The sequence below is a fragment of the Anguilla rostrata genome, chromosome 1 (assembly GCF_018555375.3).
Source record: "Anguilla rostrata isolate EN2019 chromosome 1, ASM1855537v3, whole genome shotgun sequence".
NCBI lineage: Eukaryota > Metazoa > Chordata > Actinopteri > Anguilliformes > Anguillidae > Anguilla > Anguilla rostrata.
This window is the reverse complement of record NC_057933.1, coordinates 46246953-46259006: the sequence shown is the minus strand read 5'-3', so window position 1 is coordinate 46259006 and position 12054 is coordinate 46246953. Positions and strand designations below refer to the sequence as shown.

At 42.2% G+C, this 12054-nt stretch overlaps 1 protein-coding gene across 3 annotated transcripts in view; it reads right to left on the bottom strand.

Annotated features, from left to right (window-relative positions):
• Positions 1 to 12054, bottom strand: part of col14a1a (collagen, type XIV, alpha 1a) — a 112414-nt gene that overhangs the window by 41167 nt on the left and 59193 nt on the right. For all 3 annotated transcript variants that reach the window (XM_064338372.1, XM_064338364.1, XM_064338356.1), the window contains 6 exons: positions 11824 to 11937; positions 8506 to 8652; positions 6732 to 6806; positions 5513 to 5652; positions 2856 to 2983; positions 491 to 630 (listed from right to left, as the gene is read on the bottom strand). In XM_064338372.1, coding sequence (XP_064194442.1) covers positions 491 to 630; positions 2856 to 2983; positions 5513 to 5652; positions 6732 to 6806; positions 8506 to 8652; positions 11824 to 11937 — 744 coding nt within the window. The remainder of the gene's footprint in view (positions 1 to 490; positions 631 to 2855; positions 2984 to 5512; positions 5653 to 6731; positions 6807 to 8505; positions 8653 to 11823; positions 11938 to 12054) is intronic.

Genomic DNA, 12054 nt, shown 5'->3' with positions numbered 1-12054 from the left:
TTTATGCACAGAGTACACTCATGAATGTTTCAATGATTTGTGGTTTCTGCTTGCATGTAATTTTGTCACTGATTACTGCTTTGTGTGCATGGGTTTACAGTCAAATCATGATAATGGCCTTGCTGCCAGTGATTAATATAATCAGTAGGGAACTCAGATCATAGGTCTGATTAGTCCTCTAGAGTAAATACATTGTTAAAATACATTAAATATAATGTCATACTTTGGGTAAGGCCTAAATATTTATTCTACAGGCCTGAATTTCAACAGTATAGGTGCACATACTTCCATACTCATCTAGACTATAGTGTTTAGCACGCACATAAAAGATGGCCACTTAGCTCCAGTTCGAGAGGAATGTAACTCAGTAACACCCAGAATGAGTAGCTATGCCTTAGTATTGGATAATGATAATAGATCGCATTCATATAGTACCGTTCATGGACCTCAAATTGCTTTACAGGAGAACAGGAATTATATATTTACACACCCTCAATTTGCATCTCTTTGGAGACCTTGTTGACATCATCCTGGGACCTGCCGTCAGTCAGCACCACCAGAACTTTGGGAATGCCCCTCCTCACGCCCCCTTGTGTGGTAAAGATGCTTTCCTTCACATGCTTAATGGCCCTTCCTGAGGGAACGTGGGAGGGAGAGGGCGAGAAGTTAATACAGTCGCTCCCCTGCCCCAGTCACCATGAGTGCTGTAGATCACTGCAATATCACCCCAGAAACTCATAGGCATGAAAATACGTTGATCAAAGCTAGCGGCTAACTGTTCTTCATTTGCTGAAAAGCACGGCTCGGTTTGAAAGCAGTGATTACTCAGCTTTTGAGATGACCACATTAGCAAGGCCACACCGAGCGTTCTTTCCACGCGCTGTCGGACAGTTAGGCTTGAAATTAGTTCCATTCGTGAGTCGCAATGTACCATGGAATCTGGAGCCTAATTAAATGCATCTGTTTCACCCGGACACAAACCTCGGCAGTGGCACGTGCAATTAATCAAATTGCAAGAAAGCGGGCGACGCCGCACCTCGCGGGCCCACACACAGAGATTGTAATGAACACTAGCACGAGCTCCCGTGGAAGAAGCAAACAGAAAGGCATCACTCCCGAGTCTTTCCAATTCCAATTACCATTTCTAATCTCTTCATAATGTCTAAGGTTACAGGCGGCAGCTCTTAAACCATCTTTTGAATAAAATATGTAGCATCACGGAGGAGAGAGGCGAGAGCACTACAGGAGTAGATTGCCACAAATTTAATCTGGGCTGAGGCTGAGCTTTGCCCGGCCTCCCAACTGTCCTTTTACCATTTTATTAGGCTGCCTGTCAGAAAGAAAAATGACCGACCAACAGAGTCAACATTACTCTTTGAATTTATAAGCTATATCTGTTTTAAAATCTCATTAAAACAAATGGAGTAAACTGAAAATGCAATAGCCGCTGAGGCGTGGAAGAGCAGTGGCCTCTATCTGTGCACGTAGGTGCTTCCCAGATGTACGACTCCCTCGATGGATGGGGGAGCTCGACCAACTGCCAAATCATCAATCAAAAGTCCAGTTCCAGAGTGCATGAAATATAAAAGAACAAACTTGTTATTTATTTCATAAATCATCCAGGGTGATTTTTCTCTTTTTTTACCTTTGCCTCTGAGCTTGCTAATTTTACGTTTTTAAGTTCTCCAGAAAAAAATAATTTCCTTTTCTAAATAGTGTTTTTGACTATAATAAATCTGTGCTGCTCTGAGTTTCAGCAACAGACAGAACATAAACCCAGTTCTTCCTGGCCTAAGTAGAAACTGGGACCTTTAGTTGACTGAGGTTTTACATTTTGGTGAAGTTTATGGTTAATCGTGCGTCAGTTTTCCACCCGAATAAATATAAAATGAATACTGCTGAGGCCAATCATCCTGATCCTGGGTTTATCCTTTAAATATGAATTCATGAAATAAAGGGATTAGCCCTAATACTCTGGCTCCAGCAAATCAATCACTTTCAGCACTGAGTGAAAAGCTGTGAAAGCACTAATGAATAAATGCATACCGAAACAAGAGCCAAATCATGTTTGGTTACATGAAATTCAGATGGCAGACATTCCACAGGCAGAAGCCCAAAGTGCCTAGGGTTTTAAAGACAGGGCCCCAGAAAGTAGCTTCGTTTCATCTACGGATACGGCGATAGCTGCCAGAAAAAACAGCCTGGAAAAGCAGCTTCACAGCTGGCTGTCACTAAGGGCTATCAGGTTTCCCTAGTTAGTGAGAGATCACACACTTTCCCTAAAATTTGTTAATCAGTACTAAAACCACTAAGAGTATGCAAGGTGTTTCATTTCACTGTGTTTCAAAAATAGCAAATGTTCACGCATTTTTGGCAAACCCTTGGCTTGATCGTATGCCATAGGAATAGGCCGATAGACATGGAAATGAGAACAAAATATCTGTACCCTCACACGGAGAGCAATTTAAATGTGAAAATATTTACATCTTATTATAGCTGCTTCTTCTGTCACTCAACTATAGTTGCCAGAGCTGATTTGGTCCGTGTAAATATGAAATACTCGCTTCTGGTAACAAATGGCATACAGTACGTGGAACAATAAATCCTGAAAAGATAGCTCTCGCCATGAAAATTAAAGCTCAGCTGTAAAATAACATGTCTGCTTGTCCAGGAAAGGAAACGTTGGCCGGCAGAGCTCCCTGTCTTGTTTGCACGAAAGCACCTGTTTCCGCCTCCTAAATCACAGCACGCAGGCGGGGGGTCCTCCCCCCCCCCTCCCCAGCCTCAGAGCGCTGCCTGACGGGTTTGGCCCCATCTCCGTCCCGCCGGGCCGGCCAAGAGCAAAAATTTAATACGTGCCTGTCTTGGTGTTTCCCCCTTTGTACCCGATGCGCTGAATGGCGTCCAGCAGCGTTTCCTTGTCGCCGTACGAGTTGAGCTGGAATTCCGTTCTGGCGTCGTCGCTGAACTGCGCAATCGCAACCTGTGCGGGGGGAAGAATCACTTTTTTATAATACCCAGGGCTTTTCAGAGCTTTACCGCCCCGCCAGATGAAATACAGCCCCGTCACTCTCCCCCGCTGATTTTTCTACTTTCCCGAGCGCTCTGAAGCACACTCTTTCACCCAGCCGCAGCAGAACGCGCCTCCTTTGTTTGGAGGCTTATTACCAATCTGTCTGAATGCAGGCTATTTCAGCCTTGACCTCTGTTGCCTTTAATTTCGCCTTCGTCCCACAGTCTCGAATGATCCGATGCAAAGCCTGTATATGAGGTCAGTTGTGAGGCTTTTTCCCCCCGTCTTTCGCTCCTATCCATGGGCCCAGACCCGCAGATGAGCGGGCTGCGATCGGCCAGATGAAGATCGATGAGCTCTCTTTCCTACGTCTAGACTTGGGCCATATTCGCCTAATGGGATCCCGGGGGACTAGCTCGATTTAAAGCCGCTCTGTGATGCCGGTTGAGGCTCTTGCTGACTGAAACTGCCTCTCTCACAACAGTGCCCAAGAACAACTGGACCCGTAGCCGGTCCCCATTGTCATTCTCAGGCAACAATGCCGAGATTACACTTCAAGAACCTGCTGCAAAATTCAGTCCATAGAATGTGTGTCCTCTGAAAAGCACAAAGTTAGCTAGTGCTGAGCTAATGCAATGATATTGTTGGAGGACTGCACATATGGTACAGGCAGATCACAGACGGCCTGTCTCTACTAAGTAATGATACAGAGGATACCCTGCCAACTGGGTCTATGTGCAGCTCAACAGGACTATGCTTCTGTTAGCACTGGCATGGCCTGGGTACACTCTTTCACAATGTGCAGGAGCCAAGTTACTACATGTTTGCATCTTTCCACTATTACTGTATAGTGTTCTTGATCTCTCAGGAAATGTTTTCAGAAATGAGGACTCTTGTGAACGTTCTATGACTGTGCCTCTACAAATCCTCCTCCCTTTCTGTAAAAAGATGAAAAACCTTCAAATGGAGGTAGACTTCACATTCCTTTTGATTTTATACAGTATGTTAGGGAACAGATAAACCAACTGAAGCCTGGTGGGCAAAAAACCTTGTATCTGCCTTATTCAAGGTCATAGGCATTGAATTTGATTTCAGACACATTCAGAAATATTCTCTCAACCCAAATGTGGCAACAGTTGAAACCTATGTGTCAGTACTTCTTCTGCAGTATGTTAGAGCAGCACTAAAGGTTACCCCACAAAATACTGTCATCACCTTTTTAGCAGACAACTAATATATGCAATACTAATACTTTTCACATTTATAAGCAGACTATTTCCACTGCTTCTTCCCCAATCTTAACTGCACAATATACTTTGTTCCATAGTAAGATTCCAAGGTCTGAATTCCACAATCTTCTGGGTCTTGAGTTCAGATCCAAATAGACCTTTAGATATTCTGCCTTTGGACAGATTGACTTTGAATTATGTGTCACAGTGTCAGGTATGTAGATTTTAGATTATCACCTTAATGAAACAGACAATTTCATTTGTGTGAACATAGGAATGTGTCTGTTCATTCTCTCTCCCCCTCCTGCGCCACAAAGATCAAAGTAAACATCCTTGGGCGTGAAGGGTCACTCCGGAGGTCTTTTAACGAGGGGTCCTGAAGAGTTTTCTCTCCTTTGAAACTTTATGGCTTTATTGCCTTCTGGAGGAAACTCAAACACCCAGTGTGCACAAAGAGAATGTTCCTTTGGTGAAGTTTGAATGCAATCTGTGATATTGAGATCATTGAATGGAAATCTTAAAGTCTATATAGATAATGGTTGTTCAGCTCTGATAGTTGAAAGCTCTATTTTTAGAGTTAGTTTCAGTTAAAAGCAGAAACCAGTGTGGTATGATTTGGTTTTGTTACATGAAAAATATTTTGCCTGAATGTGGAGAGCATAACTGGTGAAATTTAAGAATTATTTGTCCTGGCTTTTTGGAATATTCGGCTGTCTTTTGGTTTTAGCTCTTTGATCTTGGTTTGGGACTATTTTGGGAGAAAGCTGTGGTTTGCTATTTTCTTTTATTCACTTTATGTGACGGTGTCTATGTCTGAAACATTGGGTTTTTTTAGGTAGTTAAACCTCTTTAGATTGGCTGTGAATATTTGTTGTAAATTTAAATTTCTCAATTTTAATCTGGTTATGATTGTATTTGTGCATTTGATAAAGGTTGATCCAACAGGTTGCTCGGCCTATCAATTAATTTGGCAATTTAAATAATAATAGATATATTTGATAATAATTATCTAGTTTAATCGACAAAATCTATTTTACACGTTGGATAAGTGAGGGGTTTTAACAGTTGATACACTTGTGTTCGGTATTCAGAGTGCTGGACGTCAAAGGGGGGTGTTAACTGGTTTAAACCGCTGGATTCAATAATTAAACATATTTCACATAATCCTCACTTCCCTGACAACAGTATGATATGGAAACATTAAAATTCAATGTATTAATTATTGAAACTAACACACCCAAGGTTACATACCTGCATGTGCACATCTTACCTGTGTGCCATCAGGGCCAATCTTATCAAGGGCCCCAGTCGTGCTGTACAGGAAGCGGATGATTTTCTGGAAGTTGTCGTCACCAATGCTCCAGGACCCGTCCACCAGGAAGGCCAGGTCGGCCTTGGCTGCCTTACAGACTGGAAGAGAAAGCCGGTGAAAGGCAATCACACTGCCGCAGGACTTTGGGAAATGGCAGAGTGGCCCTATTACTGTCTGATTGCTGGAGAAGAACTCAGCTGATTGAGAACGAGCTCTACTTATTCCCCAAAATGCCCATCCACATCGGCCATTTAAAGTTTAATCACATCGGCCGTTTACTGCTCTGGCTCTGAACCAGGGATATATGGACCCCATAGGGGTGCATATAGCCTCATCAGAGGGTACAAGAGACACATTTCAGGGACTCAAAACTGCAGTATATTCAGCAGGTACAAAACACAGCATATGCACCACAATAAAAATGAAAAATGACTGAGAGCCCCCTCGTGATATGACAGCTCACACTGAGGCAAAGGGGTATGCGACTAGAATAATTTTCAGACTCGAATGTTTCCAATAACACTTTCTTTTTGATGATCTCCAGAAATATTACAACTTCCATGGAGAAAAGTCACCACGCCAGATGTTTCTAAGGTGAAATGATGTACTTTTACAGCAATGGGCTTGTAAATGGACTTGTATGGAATGCAAGTGGTGAAGATTTTTAAAATTAGCTTCAAGCACTGAGCATCATAAAAGAGTAATCAAATGCTTCATGTATTCATTGGAACCATGTTGTTAGTAAGGACATTAAATTCCTTTGTGAATGACACATGAATATTTGGTTGATGTTATAAATATTTAGGCAAATACAAGTTTTTATTTTTATACGTCATTACTAATTTGACGTGTATTGTTGAGGAACACAAGCACTGTAACCTAAGAGCATAATGGCTAACTAAATAGATGATATTCCCCATATTAGCTCTTTCCCAAGAAAACTGTTAAACATCTTAAATTCAGCTGTGGGATTAAAACCGTGTAACTTCAAATTTATTAAAAAGATGGCTTAGACATCATTGTACAGTGTACATTAAGGAGAAGCTTAGGGCAAATAAAAAAATCTTGGTTCTGTGTTTGGTTCAATAAGACTGGCAAAGGCCACGTGTCACATGTAATGTTCTTATGCTAAAGGGCACGTCAGAGAAGTTGTGGTCAGGCGACGTTTTTTCCTTACCTTCTTTGGCAGGAGGGAGGGTGGGGGCAGGCGTCGTGGTGGGGGGCGCGGTCGGTGGCTCCGTCGGAACAGGGACTAAGCACAGACACAGCGCACACAAAAGCCATTAAAGAAGGAATACAGAACTCATCGGCAGCACCAGACAAGCTTTTCTCTCAGGATACGATGCACCTGAGCGAGCATTACCATGCATTAAACGTAGTAATGAATTAGCATTACCACGGTGTGAGCAGAAACATCACCTAACAGAGGGAAATGCCGGGCCCTCATAAAAGAGGGAACGTAAGCCGAGCCCCACTCCCAAAACGCTAACGCCTAAAGCAGGTTCCACCCCCGTGCGTCAAGGCGCCCAGCTTCCCAAGCTAACCTGGGAGCTAGCAAACCAGAAGCGCTAGCGCTTTTCACTTCTCATCTCTGCTGAACCTCGCTCTGCCCTCCATCTCTCACCACCCCCTGCCTGCCGTTCCCTGTTGCGAACAGCTCAGCGGGAAAAGCAAAAGAAGCCGTGCGAGCTAATTGCGGTCAGGACTGGATTAATCGCAGACTGGTGGCCTGGTAGCGGCTGAGCCGCCAGTGAGAGAAGATGAACTGTGCCCCCGGTAATGAATGCGGTTCCCTCTCAGAAAGATGGGGAGTTCTCCCCACCTCATCGCCTGCCCAATGGGCTGCATCACCGGCAGGTTATTGTTGTAGCTAAGTGACATCTACGCTGCAGAGGGGTAACGAAGCATGGGGGTGGAAACAGGCAGATTGGAGAGATTTAGCTCCGGTCGCAAAGGGAGGACATCCGTTCAGAACGCTGACCTCCAGAGAACACACTTAGAAGAAGGAAAAGAGGTGAAGGATTTCCACGCTCCTGAAAACATGGACGTTTAATAATCTTTCCTTTTCTCTTCTGTTGTAACTGTTCTCTTGCTTGTGCCGTCCGCACCTGTGCGAGTTAAGTTGCAGCTGAAGCGCGTGTGCACCTCTGACACATTAGCATGCAAGCCACAGGCCAAGCAGGTCTACAGCAGAACTGTATGCCTCTCAGAGGAGAGGCGTGTCTTTTTGCCTGTATCTGGAAGGCAGTGGAAGCCTGTTGTGCTGTTGGACGGAACCGATGCAGCTGTAGCCTGAAGATCCCTGGTCAACTCCCCAACCCTAAACATCTGTCATCACATACCGAGCAGATGTGCTGACAGAAAAAGGCCAACTGTGAAACAGGGCCAAAACTGCACTTGGGCGAATGCCATTATTGACCGAGGCACTAAGGAGCTCAATGAACAAACGCTTTATGATGAATGTAAAAATATCCCCCCTCCACATCCACACAAAATACACTAAATATACAATGTGTGTCTCACACTGCAGATGGTTCGTGCATAACTGGGACCATGAAGATGTCAAGCAGCATGTCATGTCACCAGCACTTTGTGGAGCAATAACCAATATTACCATTACAGCTGTGATTTTGATTATTTGATTCAAGCACATTGAATTACTTATTTTGTCTGCTCAGCTGAAACCATCCTCAGCTTTTCTTATTGGGATAGTTCATGTACACAGGGAAAAAAAATTACTTTTGATAGCAGCCTCTCAATTTTCCCACTGGGAAATGCAGAACACTTTTGAAAGGCTACGGTTTTAATTTGTGTCAAAACAATGCAGTACACCTGGGTTCTACAAAATGCACTCTTCATCTCAACACAAACGTACACCAGACAGGGTACAATATTGCTTGTTTCAGTATTACATCTTGCTCTCAATCCTTTCAATCTCTGAAGATGCTTACGTGTTGCGCTCACGGTGGTGATCGCAGGACCCTCCATGTCGAGGTACTGGGTGTAGACGCTGATCTTGTACTGGGTGTTTGGAGTGAGGTCATAGAAGCAATGCCTGGAAGCCCCACCCCCTACGCTCACTTCCTGCCGTTGCCCATCTGAAAGGAAAGTTAACACTGTGCCTTACACATTGTCTCTTAGGATGTCATACTAGCTAACAGTATGGAAGTGAACATGTTACTTCCTTGTTTTATTTAATTTGCATTGTTAGAATCTCATGCCTTGTTGCTGAAATGACCAATATACTTTGTGAAATAAACCCTTGACAGGTTTCATCAGAGTTTCATTTCAGTTTAAGTGAAAGTTCTTAACTGACTCTTTCCCAGACAGCAAATGAGCTTCAGTGCCGGCAGGCAAATTCAGTGATCAATGTCAATCATTACCTCACCACACCCTTTGAAATGACAAAAGTGCCTGCATAATTCACTGACAAACCATTACATTTGCTCAGTGGATAACCTCAGTGGGCTTCACGCAGTAAGAAAAAAACTGAAAAACAATAAAAGAAACTAAATCTTTGTTCCATGCAGGCTGTAAGCTAATACCTCTTAAAATAGCAATGCTTGGACTGTTGATATTTTTACAGAAACATACTAGATGCACCTTAAGGTGAACAGAACATGGGTACATTAAAATAATTTCACAAAAGGACCTGGAGTACCCCATGTGACCTCAGGAGCTGCAATATTTAAGTGGAGTCTTAAGATACAATGTACTGAGACACAAAGACTAATAGTAGTAATTCATCAACTTCACATATTTTAAATCGAAATATTTCAGCCTTAGTGAAAGACACCCCTAGCCTGTTAAATATAACCTCTTTCAGGAACCGATTTTGGTGAAACATCTTAAACGTGCAATACAATCTATGGATGTCACATGACCTGTGTGATAATCTGCCTGCAAGAATCTGATTTTGGGGCCTCCTGTAGGGTGGGCTGCTTCATTTTCTTTATCTCAGAAACTGATATTTATTTTAAAACCATCTTCCAGGGGTTAATTTCATATTCAGGAAATACTTCCTATCTTTACGATAATTCAGAAAACCTTAATATCTTTCACACATCTTCAGCTTTCTCTAATCTTTACAGTGTCTGGAGCAAGAACAAATGACTTCTGTTTCACCAGAACAAAAATATTTTTATAAAGAAAAAAGAAGAAAACAATTTTTATATGTCCAAATTGGAGTTACAGTTTTTTTATATACTTCCTGGATCCTCAATAGTTCTGTCTCTGGAACTCATTTACAACAAATTGTTGGGAAGGCTCACTTACTTTCAATGTGATTCACATAATAACATAAACCACAAGACTCCTAATCCAAGAATAGGATGAGTCCTGAAATGTACACAGGTTTTTAAACTGATTTCTTTGCTTAAAAGCATCTCTTAGTGCACAATTCAGTCACAAGCCAAGTCTTGGCTGCAATTTCAGACAAGCTCAGCAATAAGTTATTAAAAGCACTCACAAAAAAGGGCATTTATTTATCATTTAAACAAACTGTCCATTTTGGTCCAGTCAGATATATGAAATACATAAACATCTGTCATCACACACACAGAGCAGATGCGATGAAAAATAAAATCTGTCATATGAAATGTTACAAAAATTAGGTAATTTGAGGTTATGATCGTAGTTTCATGAATGATGATAACAGGGTTTTAGGGACTGTATGAGACTAATTTATAAAGACAGTTCTGTTAATTTCCCCTTTCTATGAGAACATTTCCTCTGTTGGATATTCTGTGTGGTGTTGCTCAATTTGACATGACAACAAGTTTACATAAAAATGCTAAGAGGAAAACAGTCCTGAAACCAAGGACTGCAGAAAGCTTCTCTTTGCTCTTTATATGTCAGGCATGTTACGGTCATTTTGGAACAAAAACAGCCAGGACACACCACTCTTCATCATTTGCTCAAGTAGATCTCTGAGTTTTCCAATGGTTTATTTTGTATTGAATAGAAATCTAATCCTGGTTTATCCACCCTTTAAATATGCACACACACACACACACACACACACTCACCTATACACCACGCTGTGAGGACCATTACCTAGACCTGATTGCAACAAAGACAAATGAGATAGCCATATACCCCCACTGGCCCCTAGGCTCTGGTGGTGATTGGACTGACCATTGAGTGGACAGAAATGTACAAGTACCTGGGTACTATAATAGACTCTTAAGCTTGCATTTAAGAGCAATGACGAACAGATCTTCTCAAAATGTCAGAGGCTTTTCTTCTCAAGAATATTAAGAAGGCTGTAAGTACATAAGGCTGTTCTACCAGCTTTTTACTGCTGCTTTATTGAATCAGTTCTGATGTTTGCTACCCTTGCTTGGTTTGGTTCTCTGACTGGGGTGAACCAGAGGCCCATAAACAGGATTGTTAAAATGAGCAGAAAGATAATTGGCCCAACTACAGGACCATCTTTGAAAAACCAGCCAGAAGGAAGGGAGAACAAATCGTACAGGCCCCCACACACCCAGTCTATCCTGAATATTTCAACTTCTCCCCTCAGGGTGAAGACTCTACTCCCTATCACTTAAGCCCTGTATCTACAGTACTTTTGTCCCTACATCCATCAGACTTCTGAATAATATGAACAATAGAATATTACGATCTTTTTACCTTATTCTTTTGCATTGCTCTTATGGTCTTTCGCTTTGTGTACTTTTAACTTTTAAACAGGACAGGATAGGAGCACACAGAAAGCCCAGAATGATTTAAATTTCATATCTCAAATCTTGGTTCTTAAATTAGCCTGTGAAAATGCACATATGGAGGAGAAATAAAGGGAGTGGCAGGTTTCCTAGAAGAACATAGGATCATAAGAAAGTAAAATGAGAAGGGTAGGTTATTCATTTCGTCTAGGCTTCTATCTACAGCACCACCATTTTGACTAGTTGACTAGTTTAAAGAAGATTCTGTTGCTTTCAAGACCATTAAAAATATATCATCTTCATCTTGCTACAGCTGTACACAGTCAAAACATTTGTGAGACGTATATTAGCAGAAAGTTCTAGATTCCTTGTGTAATTAGTCTCTGTTAAAGACAAAAAGCGGCCACCAAACAAAGAAAATCTGTGTTTCACTTGAGTCCATTCCTTTAAGTAAAAAGATGATGAAGAACAGTCTGTATATAAAATGTTGACAATATGCAATACAAAAGACGTCTATTTTCACATGATTCAACATGTCAGACTCGTGAACCAGGTAATGTTGCACTGACGTTACATAACTGTCGTACAGTGTGTGGTACTCACTGAGGAGGGACTCGATGATCACCCTGTACATTGAGGCAGTGGTGGGTTGCCACTGGGCGCACATGCTGTTCGTACGCATTTGGTAGGCGTTCAGGTTGGACACGCCCAGTTTCACTGCAGGAGAAAAAGAGACATGCGTTACTCTCATTTCAGCATGGACTGAACCTGGCCGCCTGACGAAAGGTACAGTCTGAGGCAAGGCCAGAAAACTGTGTCAACAGCAGGTCGAAA